This window comes from Pagrus pagrus (genome assembly GCF_965226575.1).
Source record: "Pagrus pagrus genome assembly, chromosome: 23".
Lineage (NCBI taxonomy): Eukaryota > Metazoa > Chordata > Actinopteri > Spariformes > Sparidae > Pagrus > Pagrus pagrus.
Window position 1 is genome coordinate 15,451,460 of NC_140205.1, and position 16,512 is coordinate 15,467,971.

At 41.1% G+C, this 16,512-nt stretch overlaps 2 protein-coding genes across 2 annotated transcripts; one reads left to right on the top strand and one right to left on the bottom strand.

Moving 5' to 3' along the window:
• Window positions 1-385: 385 nt before the first annotated feature.
• tprkb (Tp53rk binding protein) lies at window positions 386-1,831 on the bottom strand. Its single transcript, XM_084345565.1, has 4 exons — window positions 1,621-1,831; window positions 1,329-1,451; window positions 768-944; window positions 386-536 (listed from the first exon to the last, which is right to left on the bottom strand). The coding sequence occupies exons 1-4, from the start codon at window positions 1,759-1,761 to the stop codon at window positions 450-452; spliced, it is 528 nt and encodes a 175-aa protein (XP_084201691.1). The 5' UTR covers window positions 1,762-1,831; the 3' UTR covers window positions 386-449.
• A 233-nt stretch (window positions 1,832-2,064) lies between these two features.
• alg10 (ALG10 alpha-1,2-mannosyltransferase) lies at window positions 2,065-6,732 on the top strand. Its single transcript, XM_084346420.1, has 3 exons — window positions 2,065-2,412; window positions 3,346-3,543; window positions 3,627-6,732. The coding sequence occupies exons 1-3, from the start codon at window positions 2,248-2,250 to the stop codon at window positions 4,686-4,688; spliced, it is 1,425 nt and encodes a 474-aa protein (XP_084202546.1). The 5' UTR covers window positions 2,065-2,247; the 3' UTR covers window positions 4,689-6,732.
• The last annotated feature ends 9,780 nt before the right edge of the window (window positions 6,733-16,512 follow it).

A 16,512-nucleotide genomic window follows, 5' to 3' on the forward strand; every position in this document is an offset into this window, starting at 1 on the left:
TTACGTCACCGTCCCCTGCTGACAAAAAGCTCAGAGCCCACCTTTGATGTTAAGGGACAAAAATAAATGTCACCAAAAAGCTTCACAGGAAAGACTGAGAGGCATTTAAAGTTGCTGCAGGAACACAAGTCGATGCAAAATAAAGTGATAGGACTTCCCCAACTGCCTGTCAAACATTTTCCACATATGTCCAAGTCCAACTATCATAAAAAATTCAAGCAGGAGAAAAAAGATATATGAAAAATGAGCTTTGCGACTTAAAATGTGACTTTTTCTGTAGTTAACTGTGATTTGAGCTTGGAGTGCACAAAAGACAATGTCTGTAGTTTGGGGATTTAACAATATGGTGGATTAACATTAGCACAACAGCAGAAAACTCCACATCTCGTAGAAAAAAGGCAACTATTTCTTTTATAAAAGTCCAGTTCTGGTCCTTTTTCCTGTTGTAGCTACATGACGTCCTTGGTGGCCATCCTGCATACAACTGCATCAAGCAGAGTCCCGCACTTCTCCTCCTGGGGAGTGACTTTATACAGCTGAAACAGACAAAAAAGGAGGAAGATAAACAAAAATAGCTCATGAAAGGTGTTAGGTCAACAGCTTATGGCCACCCATTCAGGTAATGAAGTAAATACAGTATAGTTGCACATGTCCTAGATTTCACTACATCAGTTGTACAGTTGTAACGCAAAATATACACATATATGCTCATGTGAGTCTATGCAATTATATAGAATGAGTCCAATAAAATGAAAGAGAAGAAGAACCTTTTTGATCTTTGCCAGGTCAGACAGCGAGGAAACATCTTCGACTGGAACCTGCCGTCCCTTCACCCTGGCTGTAATGTCTGACAGGAGCTGGGACTCGTCCTCGTTGTGAACCAGGACCACCATGACGGAGTTGTCGCCGTCAGAGATCCCAAACCTTTTAAACGCCTCGGAGATCTGTATCAGGGAAGAGCGGTCGTACGCATACGATTAATTTCTGCTCTGAGTTTGATACACTTGTAACATATATGAACTTTTATCACATTAGGAGGCTGACGAGATAGAGTTTAATAAAGAGTTGTCAAAATTAAAGCAGCAGAGGACGAGTTATACTGAGTTTTAGTTCCTGGCATAGCTCAAGGAACCACCATGGTATGGGTCATCACTATGACATCATCAGGGTCATCATTTTCACAAGCTAAGTAGTAGGAAATGGCATAAGTTGAGAGACCAAAGGCTGAAAGTAACAAATAATAACACCAGCATAAACAAAAATAAGCATTTTAGATCAAGACATGGACAATGACATGAAGAAAAGGAAGTTAGATTTAGGGTACTCACATTATTATTAGGTGACAGGTTGAAGATTATTTCTGAATATAAACTTCTTGTCTTCATTTTCCCAGTTGTCTGTAGGTGAACAGCCTTGTTGGCAGCTACCAGCACTTGGAAAGGATTCACCAGCTGGGAATGAAAACAAAGTCTCATGTCAAACGAACTTCCAGTTTCTCTGACACCATTTACTTTCCATTGGGTATAAAATATACGATAGCTAAAAATATATACATAAGAATGTCCCTTATTTGGATAAACTCTGATAAAACGTCACTAAAGCTGAATTAAAATGTCTCACCATCGTCGGGTTGATCAAGGCACCATTTATTTTACCCTCCACAGCGCTCTGTCTCAGCTCTGCGGCGTTTTTCACCTCCTTGAAAAGCATTTGTGTCACCTTTTGGTCGGGAAAAAGCTCAAGCTCATGAGTTAAATGCATGGTGAATAGTTGTTTCACGAATAATCAGGAAATCACTATTAACCGCGCTTCACGTGAACGTCCACACCAGGGGAACCATAACACGGTGACACCGCTCAGAAGTAAAGTTCCTTTTTTTGGACACTGTTCCAACAAGGCAAGAAAATGTCACTTAAAAGCATTAGTATTTAAAGAATTATCATATGTATAATTATGATGATAGCTATTTGATATAATTATGGTGCTAAACAATTTAGTACAACCCAGGAACTCATAAAAGTACAAGGGTTTTCGTACCGGGCATGTTTCTGGAGCGGACCGCCAGCTGTCAAAATTAAAAACTCTTCCGTTTATCGAAACAGCACAGAGTTCAATCAGTTTCACTCTGAATTTGAGGTTTTTTACAGTGGTTTTAATACGCAGATCTCACCGTAATGCGGTTCTCACGACATTATCGAGGCTAGCTCTGAACCGATTTCACTTTTACATCGGATTTCATCATCAAACATGGAGAAATTTGAGGGCTACATCTTCACTGCTCTCTGCAGCACCAACTTTTTGATATCTTGCCTGCTGTTCTCCAGAGTCACTCGGGAGCAAAGGGAGCCGTACATGGACGAGATGTTTCATATCCGACAGGCTCAGAAATACTGCAGTGGGAAGTTCAACGAGGTAAAAATGGGAGTTGTTGGTCGGGGTAGCCATGAAAGCGAGTGTCTCATTGTTGTTTAGCGGATTAAGGTTAGCTAACAGCGGAGCTTTTGTCATTTAAAATGATGCAGCAGCTTGTTGACCCTTTAATCTCAGGGTCGGACATATAGAATGGCTTTGATGGAGGTTTATGAGCCTAAAAGTATTGTAGTATTCATGTCAGCTAGCTTTATCAAGGGAAGAGATTAAAGGGTCATCATCATCGGTTGTTTTTTATTTTATTCAGATATTCTGACTATTACTGCTCACGTTGTTTGTATGTTTTATTTTCATGTCAAGCATAGCATGTTTTATGTTTAATCCCAGGTATGGCATGAAACACTAGCAGCAGTGGTACATGTAATATGAAGTATACGCATTTTGCAGAACATGCGCTAAAACCTTCCTTTGCGGAAGTATCACAGTGTGTCGTAACTACATTTTAAAGTCCCTGCAGCGTTTGAGTATTTCACTTTAATTACGTCGGGAGGCTAACAGGCTACAGTTGTATAAAGCAATCAGCCAAACTGAAGCAGCAGAAGCCAAGATATACTGAATTTCAATTGCTAGTATGGGTCAAGCGCCATTCTTCTTAATTTCCCATGATGCACCTTGGAAGTGTTTTCGTTAGACCCATGACTGAAAGTCAAACTCAAATGTTGAACGCCCCCAGTTTGTGATGCAGACTTTCTTCAGGTATGAGCGGTGATAACTATGATTACATCACCATGACATCATCAGGGTTAATTTATTAGACTTTGGAAAGTTCCTCCATAAACACAGAATATATTATACATCTATTTTTTGTTTGTTGTTTTTGTTTTTTTGTTGTTTTTTTTAAACCAAGACAAGTTAACTTTTCTCTGTGTTAAATTGGTTCGGTGCCCCTTTAACATGGTTTTGATTCTCGCACAGTGGGATCCAATGATCACCACTCTCCCAGGCCTCTACCTTGTCTCTGTGGGAGTCATCAAGCCCGTGGTGTGGCTCGCTGACCTGACAGGCGCGGTGGTGTGCTCCACGGCCATGCTGCGCTTCATCAACCTGCTCTTCAACTGCGGCAACCTTTACCTGCTCTATCTGCTCGTCTGCAAGCTGCACCTCAGGGAGAAGGTATTTCCAGATGCTGGAGACGATCATGCGTGATTTGGTTTGTCAGTTTCCTGTCTTCTGATATCACGTTTTCTCTCTTCCAGACACGAACAACCTCACGCCGAGTCCTCTCAGCGCTCTCTCTGTCCACCTTCCCTGTGCTCTACTTCTTCAACTTCCTCTACTACACCGATGCCGGATCTACTTTCTTCATCCTCTTCACCTACCTCATGACGCTCTACGGCTGCCACAAGGCCTCCGCGTTCCTCGGTGTCTGCTCAGTGCTCTTCCGCCAGACCAACATCATCTGGGTGGCCTTCTGCGCGGGCACGTTAGTCGCCGCCAAAATGGACGAGGCCTGGAAGGTGGAGCATACGAAGAAGAGGGATGAGAAGTCTCCTCCGTCCCAGGTCCCTCTGTCAATCAGTGGAGCTAAGAAAGTGCTGCTCTTCACGCTGGAGTTCCTTACATCACCCAGTCACGTGAAGGCGGTGCTGCTGGTGGCCTGGCCTTACGCAGCGGTCGGCGTTGGTTTCCTGGTGTTCGTACTGTTAAATGATGGGATAGTGGTGGGTGACAGGACGAGCCACGAGGCCTGCCTCAACTTCCCCCAACTCTTCTATTTCTTCTCCTTCGCCCTCTTCTTCTCCCTCCCCGTCTCGCTGTGTTACTACCGTTGTCTTCGCTTCCTCCAGGCTCTGAAAAAACAGCCGTTGTTCTTCCTCTTCCTCACTTGCGTCTCCTTGCTCCTGGTGTGGAAGTTCACCTTCGTCCACAAGTACCTCCTGGCCGATAACCGGCATTTCCCCTTCTACGTGTGGAAAAGGCTCTTCCAGAGGCACGAGCTGGTGCGCTTCCTCCTCGTCCCCGCGTACGTGTTCGCAGGGTGGAATTTTCTCGACTCCTTCAAGTCGCGCTCACTGTTCTGGAGTTTGGCGTTCCTGGCGTGCCTCCTGGCTGCCACCGTGCCCCAGAAGCTGCTGGAGTTCAGGTACTTCATCGTCCCCTACCTGATGTACCGCCTGCACATGCCTCTCCCCTCTCTGCCCAGACTCATTGTGGAGTTTCTCCTGTACACGGTGGTCAACGCCGCCACGCTTTACATCTTCATCAGTAAGACCTTCCACTGGCCAGACAGCACAGCCACACAGAGGTTCATGTGGTGAACAAAAGACAAAGTGTCTGATATCAGGAGGTCCCAGACTGAAAACAGGGTGTTAATGTGACAGGTGGCGGCATAAACGCAATTTTTAAAAAATAAAAGAAAATGAACTAAGATTATCAACAGAGTGTGAAGAAACAACAGTGTTGACGTCGTGTCAAAGACGTTTACGTACTGTGTTACAGAGATGTCTGCTGAAGTTAGCATGCTAACCAGCTAGCCCTTTTGGATCCTGTCTTGTAATACCACTTCATACCGCCAAGAGGAGAGACTAGTTTCAGCTGAAAGATACATGCCAGCTGTTAGTGTGATAAATGAACAAAAAATAAACGTAATGCTTAATTAAATTGAATCGTACACCTTCTGAATTCAACTTTCTCTTTTTTACTGAACAAAGATGAGCTTAATCGTCTTGTTAACTCATTGGGAAACAATAAATCTCACCAGCACAGTCTTGGTTGTTTTTTCTACAATCACCTCTGGTTTGGTTGAAATAAATCCTTAATTTGTCCCCTGTCACCCATCGTGACTCCCACTGTGATCCAAGGTCCTGGTCCAGACAAACTCTAGGGCCGCTGGCTGCACGGCTACCCGTGCCATGTGCCATAATTAGCTAACGTTGCCTAGCTTCAGCCAAGGATAGCTAGCAAAGCGCAGATGGTGTCGATTACTGTGGTGATATTCTATCCCCTATGTTTTTGGAGCTACCTTTGAATTCTGGCCATATTCTGCAAATGATCCCTTTAGATGTCCAGTGTGTAGGATTTAGTGGCTTCTAGTGGTGAGGTCGCAGATCGCAACCAACTGAATACCCCTCACCTAACCCTCCAGTTCCACACGAGAGGCAACAGTGGCTGCTAAAAATGCCAAAGGCCTTCTCTTGAGTTTGGGTTGTCCATCCTGGGCTACTGTAGAAACATGGCGGTGAAGCATTTCAGCTGATCAGAAAATAATAAAAACATAATTCTGAATATTATATTCCACTTCTGCCAATAGATCCCTCTGAATCCTACACACTGCACCTTTAATGTTGATGTTGAAGGTTTTTAGGGGTGAGTTCTGCAGTACACGGGGCTCGTAAAGGTTACTGTGAACCACAAATACAATTAATTTTGTAAAAATTCTTACAGTTTTTGGCTTAGACAATAGATTGGTGGCATCATTGTTGTAAATCATTGGTAATGGTGTGAATTATAATGGTCTGTTTTGATTAAAATGGATTGTATATAAGTTGTTTCTACTGTAGATAAACCTTTTTTTGTGGAAGTGTTATTCCTGTTCCAGGGTGGAAAAATAATTGCGTATTCTGACATTTTCTGCAGGTTGACAGAGCTTTGTGTTTGAGTTTTTTTCTACGGCCAGCTGTTTTGTACTTTCAATGTAAATACTGTACGCAGTTCAGTGAACGGATCGTCTGTGAAACAACTGTTGACATGAGCTGTAAATATGATTCAAAGAGACCAAAAATGACGGCCATATTGTAAACGTTCACAATTTTTATGGTATGGAATGTTTTTGTAACAACTTGAACCACAGACAAGTTTTGAATCTTGGGACTAAATTAAAGATATACATGTTGTTGTTTTTTACTTCGACCAAGCCATAAAGATCGACTGGATGTGATTCAGATATAATGTCTTTGTTTGCATTAAGTGTATTTTGTGCTCATTGTGTTTTTATTGTAAAAGATGATTGATGTAATCCTGCCTACTGTATGTTTCCCCCCTCTGTTGTTTATTTTCATTGTGCCTGATGTGTCTGTGTGTACATGCATACAATCGAATCACAAAGTTAATCTCACTCCCATTGCAGGTTGAGTTGAAGTTCATTTAAGTTTATGTGATTTTGTTTGATGAATTTAAACAAACCGTAATTCACCATTTGCAGACTTTATTCATCACAAGGAAGTCCCTTCCCCTTGTGTCAGTCTGCAAGAGTGTCTTTGTTTCTCTTATGTGACAAACTTAATGTCCATCCAGCTGTTTACTGCTCCTCCGCTGTCAAAAATCTTGTGTGTACCTTTGAATAAAATGATTCATGCAAAAATACTAGTACTCATATCTTTCACTTAGGTAGAGTGTCAATACTGTTCTATTAATATACTCTGTTACAAGTAAGAGCCTTACATTCAGGGATCCGTTTCAGTAAAAGCACAAAAGCATTAACAGCGAAATGTATTTTAAGTATTAAAGTACTTGTTCGGCAGAATGTTCCCTTTCATAGAGTATTTTTATTGCTTGTTTTTATCTTTTATTATTCTAACAATTCATTTTATGTCTCTCAACCGTTTTTGTTTTCTTAATATCCCGTGTTTCATTTTTTCAATCGCTTGTAAAGCACCGATGCTGATGCTTTAAAACCTAAACAACAGTTTGTGTATCCACTTTCATGTTACATTATATTGTGTTTCGTTACGTACCTAAATGCATCACTTGAGTAAATCCACTTAGTTACTTTCTACCGCTGTCTGCAGGATTACTTTTGGTTACACTTTATGATAATAATCATTGCTTAATCATACATTAATAGTTGATTAACTTTAGTGTAGTTATTATATAGTTATTTTAGTCATCTCACCATTAAAAAACAATGAAATGCTTAAAAAAACATTTATTTAGCTGCTATTAAGATCTGTGTGTACATAAAGCATTTAATTGTTTCTTAACAGTGATATAATTATTAACTAATTAACTATAAATTAATTGTGTATTAATGATGTTTATTGGGTTACCTTTTGTATATGGAAACAGTAAATAAAAGGATTTGGCTGTATATGTTCTGCACATAATGAGGAGAGTTTTGGTTACTAACTGTTGTACACAGAAGTGTGTGACTTGTCTTACTCAACAGATCAGCCACTAGGGGGCGCTGTAAGACAAAGCTACAGATTCCTGTGAACAGATTAAGAACTTGAACATGAAGCAAACAAATCAAACTGGTTCTAAATTCAACACTGTACCTCCAACTGATGCTTCACAGCTGAGCAGCAGATAAATGTAATGCCTTGTTAAGCCTTGAGGACACTTTCCTTTCATATTGTTCAAATGATCAGCTACTTTCAGCTCTGAGGCCGGCGCTCTCAGATGAAATTAAATTACAGGTCGACAAAGACAAACAAAGAAGAAACAGTCAGATTTGATTAGAGGGATCTGACATCGACGGCTCTGTTGCTCATGGTAATTTCAAGTGGTCGTCTTTACTTTGTAGCGAAACCTTTTTCACATGAAGCAGTGTGTGGCCGGCTCACAGGAGAGACTTTAACAGAATCAAACTGGGATGATTACACAAATGTTGATTGGACATTTTGAGCTGTTGTAGATAAACCTGCTGTTGGCTTCCGAAGAGGTCGTAAAGGGTGAGAATCACTTGGAGTACAACATGTCATTTATTTGTACTCCGGCTTTTCTCAACCTCCCTGACTCGTCTTTCTCCCTTTTCATTGTCTCATTGATTTTTACTTGGGGGATGATGAAAGTACAGATTAGTCGTTCTCACTGATGTGCTCTGACATTCTGAAAAATTACAGCCTGAGAGGGAGGCACCGCCATCAATCATAGATTAGTTTTATTTCATGATGCAGCACTTTGGAAAAACCAATCAAATGATTGGTCCCCACTCAAGTTACAGATTTACACTGATTGGCCTTAAGTTCTTTAAAGGGTAACTCCACCAATTTTACACAATAAGTGTGTTTACAGGTCTCGGGGAGTACGACTGCATGCATGAAAAATGTATTATAAAACCTTTTGTGGCTACTGAGGAAGCTGCATTTAAGATGACAAACTGCTTCTAGTGATGTCACAAAGCGGATTAGTTGCATTGTGGGTAATGGTTTTGAAAAGCAGCCCGCTGATCTAGCATCACATTCCTATAATACTGTTTTTACTCTGCTGTATCAATTTTGATCTTTTTTTTTAATTATACATAATCAGTAATGATCACATCTTTGTTCTTCTTCCTCTTCAAAGCCTGGAGTCTGCATTACCCACAATGCAACCCAGCCACTGAGTGACACCACAAAAGACCTAATACTACTTTTTTCACATATACATTAGTGCTCCCCAAGACCTGTAAACTGGTGGAATTTCCCTTTAAAAGGCAAAAATTGACAAAAAAACATAAAGGAGGGGTGAACAATATTTAAATGAATTGTTGATAGTTTTATTTTTATTAAATAAGGGAAGAAATATCGGGAATGTTCCTTTTTCTGTCAGTGGCTGAAGTGGTTAATGTTGGGTTGCATTGAAATGTATACTAAGTTTAACCACATGCTTAGTTAGTTTTGTCGATAATGAACTTCCATACAACATGTGCTGTACTAATTACAAGTCATTTAAAGGCATGTTTGCTCCCGATTTGCTCGTTATAGAACTGAATTATTTTCATGTTTTCTGTGTCCTCGACCTTTCTCTCCTCAACACGGTCTCTTGGTGTCTATGTGCACGTATACACAGCTGCAGACAGCACTGCATAACACAGAAGCATCTCTTCTCCCTCCCAGACTTCAGCTTCGCGCAAACATCCGAGGCTCGGAGCAATTAATCTGAAGAGGAGCTTCAAGAAAGAGCCATTTGTTTTCTGGAGCCAGAGGTGAGGGCACGACAACACGGAAAGTCAGCGAGATAGATTTGTTTTTAAAATGTAATCAGAGTGACTTAATCATTCGCTGAGGTTACAGAAAAGTTGCCGGAGCAGAAAATAATTAGGATGAGAAAGGATGGAGGAGGAGGGAGAGAAAAACATGGATTTACAGACAGCACAGTGAGAATCTCATTACCAAAGAGGTGACTATATCTGCAGCCCCATTTCAAGCTTAAATAAAAAGAACATGATGTGTTTGTGTGTTCATGTTACTTATATAACATCACGTTTCTTTCTTGTGCCCACACCTACAAACGACAGGTGTTGTCTTGCCCCATGAAAAGATGATAACAGGTTAACTGAATATGGGCAATCTGACACTGAACGACCCCCAGCTGTTTTCTGTGAAGCGTCTCTCACAGGACTGCTGTTGCTCTCAATTCTAACAAAAAACAACAAAGCGTTAGTCTTTCAGTGATTTGAAGCCCCAAGCCCATTTTTGTTTCTGACTTAGTGATTTGCTAACACAGCTGGGAGCTGTAGTTTTTCTCAAACAAGAGTAATTGTTGCATTTGATTGGGACTATTACTGCACATTTGACCTCTCTTTTAAACACACAACATGTAATATCTGCCGCCATGGGTCTCTCTATCAAAACAAAACAAGAGAGTTTGCCACGTGTTGTGTAAAGAGTCGGGTGCAGAGCCAGACTTCTGGAGGAATTAACACCTGGACTCACAACGGGTATCTTCACTCCTGTTTATCAACCTGACTGCAGCAGCGATCTGCGGAGGTGACCTCCATTGTCTGTTGTTTATGGAGGGAAAACATACTTCCCTACACAAACAGTACAGATTGGAGAGGGGAAAAGAAAAGAGAGAACCAGAGTGTCTGGTGAGTGCTGAGTTTAGTGAGAGTTGAAGTTGAACACACAGACACACACACCCTTGAATGCACAGTGAAGTAATCTGGCTGTTTGGGGGCGGATGAACACAAGCAACGTGAATAAGCGTTTTGTTTCATTAGCTGACTTTATCCCGGAAGTAGCGGAAGGTGACCAAATGAAACGCACCGTTTCCTTGAGTAAACTTGAAGGTTTCTCTTTGAACATTATTGGAAACATTTGGGATAATTTAAGTACACAACTCAACAAAAAAGGTCCAGTCGTTTGTTGACATTTTTAGAAAATGAGTGAGAAAGGTGAACAGATTTCAGCGCTAATTTGTGCTCCATTCTTTTCACTTCAGATCTAAAAAGGTTTGTATTTTTCTTTATCTACTACAGAACAGCTCCTGGGATTCAGCGCAACATAAGTCACAATCTGACATTTTTGCGATTGAGGTAGTTCAAAAGTTTAACCGGTCAAATGTAAGCAGACTAACTGTAAAATCTTTGCTCCTTCATATTAGTCGCAGCGCGATGCTTCACTGCGTTCAAAGCTTTTCTGAGTTCTCTCTACAAAACTGACACCAAGTGCATCCAGGTGCTGTCAAAATGTAAATGAGACGGATGCGGCGCGATGGAGACTTATGGAAGATATGTGACATGATTGCACAGAAGCACATTAGCATCAGCACCTCGTTCGATGCCTCGAACTGCGTGTGCTGCAATCCTGCAGAACAAATCTAAATCTATTACGGAGCCATCTCCTTCATTTTCTCACAGTTTATCAGAGTTGGTGGCTGAAGAAGCAATACGCCGCCGTTAACAGTCAGTGACATTATTCCAAAGGTGAGGCACTTGCCATTCCTGATAATAATTATCACCCCGACAGTGGGTGGTTACAACAGAGACCTTTTCATTTTCCACTCTGCCTCCTCGACTGGGAGCACAGGGGTTCTGTGAGTAAGCTCACAATAAATGTCTTTAATAAGAAGTCATGAGCATCTCGAGGCTTCGTCACAGTGCCGGCTCTCCTGTGAGATAGTTATTAAAGTTTTCAGGAAAGCTCTTTGTCGGTGTAAATAATGTCCTCGACAAAGAAGCTAATGTAAAGCTAGAAATTTATTTCTTCACACATAGTCTCCACAGCACTGTGTTATTTACTAGTTACCTTCATTTACATAAAGTAATATATTACTTTTTACACTACTCTTTTAGTTACTTTCAACAAAATGTCCAAATAACCTTTATAGAAGAGGCTAATAGATCTTTTTAAATAAACGAATGACCTGGGAGACAGGATCGGCAGGCAGACAAAGGATCAAGTCTGATATATTATGGGATAGAAATAAATATTTGTAATTGTAGGCTTAGTCATATGGCATGACGAGACAAAAATATCTTTTTCTAAAGCCTTTTTTATTTTAGTCCACAGAACCAGGACTGCATGGACATATGTGATTCAAGACTGTAATTAAACTAAAGTGCACTCGGAGGATCAGGCTTCATCATTAGGCCGACGAAATAGAAGAACATTTCTCGTTTCAGTCACACAGAGACTGAACAAAGAACTTACAGGCTCGGCTGTATTAAACACACGTGTAGCCTATATGATACAGTCATGTTGGTGTGGCTGGGTTCTTAAAAAAACAACAATAAACGCTTCACTTTGGGTGGTAATGCGGACTGTAACGTGTTACACAACATAACTGTCTTAATATATTACTGAAATGTTATTAGTAACGCGTTATATTACTCCGTTACCACTAAAAGAAATATATTACTGTAGTGCGTGACCCCCAACACTGGTCAGCAGAGCTGCACCAGTTCTCATACTGGTAAACCAATCACAGCCGACTTCGGCGGGGCTGAACCCAGGATATAGCGACGGTGCCCCAATGTACTACATCGTAGTGGGTGAACTTGTTTTGCACGTGGGGAGGTGAGCTCTGACACTAAAATGGCTAAATACCCACAAAAGAACAGATACCAGCTACTAGCTTGATGAGGTTCGTAACATTGACAATAGAACAGTTAAGTTTCATGTCACCTCTGTGAACTTGTCAGTGTTCACAGCCGAGCTCAGTGGTGGTTCTGACTCACAGAACTTTCTCAATATGTGCTTGTTGACTGTTTCCTTGTACCACTTATAACTTTAACTTTTAATAGACTGAATGTTGCCTGTAATTTATTCTCTAATTATTATTTACCTCCCTCTGTGAGTCTGTGAGGGGAACAACATATATACCCAGCAGAGCAGCGGTGATGTCACGGCTGTCAGATGATTCTCGACCCCGTCGCTGTACGTCAGTCATCTTCCCACACACACGTATTCACCTTCACAATGTACGGAGGAGAAGCTCACGCTCTCAGACGCCTCCGCGTGTGGCTGGAGAGACTAGAAACTAACAGAAATTTACCAGATTCCCCAATGACCCATTATTTGTTTTCTCTTTCTCGCACACACACACACACAAAAACTTACAAGGCAATGAGGCTGCTGGCACCCCATGCATCTGCCTCCTGTCTCGCTGCATAATGCATTGCTAGCCGAGGTGGAAACACACTTAAACACGGTTAGAGGCGCACGGAAACGCTCGGCTGCGATGCATAATACATCAAGTCAGGTTATTGGGGAACAAGTGGCCTCATATGTACTGCTGATTGAGACCAAGGCAAGGTTTCTCTGTGTGTGTGTGTGTGTGTGTGTGTGTGTGTGTGTGTGTGTGTGAGGTATCTACTGATTAAACACAGCAAGCACATTAAAAACCATTAGTCAACTAAGTGGCCAAGTTGGTGGTCTGTCTCTTAGCCCTGTGGTTGTTGGTGTTTGCTGAGTATAGTGAAGATTCACGGTGTTGCTTAGTTTCATTTGTTCAAAATAGGCAGAACTGAACGAAAGCCAAAGCGGAGAGACATCTTTTCTGTTTCACACCCATTATCTTGAGACCGCAACTCAATTATCCCATAATCCTCAGATAATAAACTTTGTTTGCTCGTGATCGCCGCTTAATTAACTCGTTCTGTAATCACGATTCCAGTTATGGAAATGAATTTCTATCTCGAGAATGTAATAATTAGGCTGCAGTTGCTTCCTGGATCACACGTTCAACGAAGAAACAGCGAAGAAACCAGCCAGCAGACAGATGGCGAAGCAGACGGTACTGCATGTTACCATGACACTCAAACTGTTATGAAGGAGATTTACTTTGTTCTGACTTTGTTCTGACAGTAGTGGGGTTTTTTATAATAAAAGTTTAACATTTTCAAGGTGTGTGTGTTAAATATTATAGTATTAGAACAATAAACAGACCAGGGGTGCATTCATAAACAGAATCTAATGCTCAAGTAAAAGAAGAGCAAACAGACCATTAGCCATTGCTCGTGTCAGACTTTGTAGCACTGGTTAATGTTTAATAGTTAACTTCTACAACGTTAGCCAGTAATGCTATATTTACCCCAAAACTTAAAAGTTTTGTCTGTTATAACAGCCTACACTCGACTCAAACAAATTAGCTAATGTCGTGCTAGCTAACGTCGCGTTGCTAATTAGCAATAAACACAATTTAGCAAACATAGACATTTCTTGAACTTATTCTCTATTCATTTCTTAATCTAATATGTGTAAAAACACTGTTTTAATAGGAACTAACACAGGGTTATCGTGTGAAATGTCTGAACTAATGAGGCGATAACTCTGCGATGACGGGGGCTGAGAAGCAAACAGTGCAGCGCTAAGAAGAACGATGTATCAGCACTCAAAGCACGACCCATCCGCTAAAATTCGAATTAGTTTGGTGATGCTAGGCCAGCACAGACACGTATCACTAGGACATTTAAAGGGGAAGTCCAACAATTTTACACATTTGAATCAGTTTACTTGTCATAAAGAGAACTTGAAAAACATCTGTTGATCTGGAGGGAGCTAAAAAGTCCAGAGATATATCCTTTTTGGTTGCATTATGGGAAATGTAGGAGTTTTTGAAGTGCGACCCATACAAGGGACTAATAGTGAGGTTATCTGAGCATCTGTTGCGTCATGTTGGACCGTTAGCACATGAAAATTAAAATGAAAGTAACACAATGGAGAGGAGAACAATGCAAAGTTGAGCATTGCACACACCTCTGCTTTTAACAAGAATAGAAATCTCATTTAAACACTACATACGCCATAGTGTTTACACAATGCACCGGCTATACGTGCCATCTCTTAGCACCTTTAAAGAAACAATAACAGCACATGTAGAAAATGTTCTATTTATATAAGGATGGTGGGAGTTCAGTGGGTGGAGCGGCCAAAACATGTGTTTTGTTTTATTAAAGGCACACAGTAATTATGCAACCTGCCCACAGTCATATCTCTGTCACGCTGTCTGTAAAAGTTTGCAGGGGAACCTGTGTGAGAATCTCTGAGAGGTGTCCTGATGCCACCTTCAGGTTCAGAATAGGCCACTCTGCAGTCAGCATTGCACCGATCACCTGAGTCTCTCTGCCTCTTTTTCTTTTTTTTAATTTCGGGGGAAATATTCAAATGAGGTCCAACTTTAGCTCGGTCTCGGTGGCAGGTTGCTAAGCTACAGGCTGTGTCAGGAAGTGACAAGCGAACATAATTACAGCCCCGGTTGACAGACACCACCGCAGTGTTCATTAGACTTACTCAAGCATTAAGACATCAAGTCTTTTTAAAGGAAAAAACCCTCACGTGACCTTTTGTGCCGACTAATTACCACATAGTTATTTGGCGAATAAGTATTTAAACAATTAAGGAGGAAAGGAATTCAGTTCTTGTTCTCTTACAGGATGGAATATAGGATTGTTCTTCTGTACGCTTATGCCTTCTGAGCCTTGTTTGGACGTGAATACACATTCAAAATTCAAAATTAAAGCTGAAACACATAAAAAATTGAATTAAAAAAGGTTATTAATTAGATTGACCTTCATTAATGCTCTTTTCCTCCAGGTTCATAGCCTTGTTTTGCTTTAATGCTAGTAAAGAGCAGTGTAACTCCTCTGTATATGTGTCTGTGTGTTGCATGTATGCAGTTTTGTCCTCACAGTGTCACGGTATGCTCTCTCCCTCTCTGCCTCTCTGCTGCCGTTGCATCAGATGTTGATTGACAGTGATATTAGCACCTTTCCTTCACTCTGCCTCTCTTCGCCCCTCAATCAATCCATCCATCTCCTCCCGTGGCCTCGAGGGACGCCGGGAAAAAAAAGCTATTTAAAGAAACCTGAGGCATGCACAAGGCTCTCCTGTCGGTAAAGAAAGACACGAATCACCCTTTGAATTTCAGGACATGCGACGTGTAAGCTGAAACCTTCATCCGACCTCTCCTCTGTGTTTTAAATCTTACAAATCACAAATGCAGGTGATGATTTGCCACGACATCTAGTATAATCAGTGTGGGTAGATATTTTACCTATAGGATGCAACGATTTTGACAAAATATAGATAAATTACACCTTCAATTCCAAGTTGTTGGTTGTCTTTTCCCTAAAATTTGCTTTGCAGTGATCTTGAAGTTTATATTTTTCCATGTAGACGTGGCTGGGAAATGGCTCCAAAGGTCAAACTGGTGACCACAGTGAAAGGAAGAAAAAGTTGGTTGTAAAATAGTGAAATATTTATTTTTTATGTCGAATGGCTTTTTTCAAAAAAGTTAAGGCGTGTTTTTCAATACTTTTAAAATGTCAGAAAAAGTCATGATGTTGGTTCTCAAGGCCCAGTTCAGTACTATTATTCTGCTGCTTCGCACATCTCTGCAACTGGAAGTATGTTCTGACATTTAAAGTCTATATTTGTTTCCATGATTGTGCGTCTGCGTCAGGATATCCAGGACAGACAAAAGACTTACTCTTGTGCCGCTGACCTTCTGGCTTCACATCGCAGCCATGTGGAGAAGTTGTTAGGAACGAGGCGAGGGTTTGAAAAACCTGTCATGAAATGTAAATGAGCAGGGACTTCCTCTCCCTCGTCTCCACTTGCCTCAAAGCAGGACCAAAAGGGTAAATCACAGAAGTTTCAACAGAAAGACTTGCAGTTCTGAAACCCAACAAAAAGAGAGAGAAAGAAAGAAACCACTACAAACCAAAATGAGAACACACAGGGTTGAGTTGGAGTAACATGTCCTAATGAACAGGTGGTGGACCCCAAAGCTCTCAAATAAATCCTCTTATTCTCAGAAAACCAGACCGGTTGGAAAAACATTGCTTCTGCCTGAAACGCTCTGTTTGAGTTGCTGTCTCTTTAAGACCCCATCAGCTCTGATTGGTCAGCTCACACACGACTGAGCCAGCACTGCTCACCGTGTCTCCAGTCAGCTCTGTGGTGTTTTCATTAGGTTTAAAGTATTGTTTATATCTGT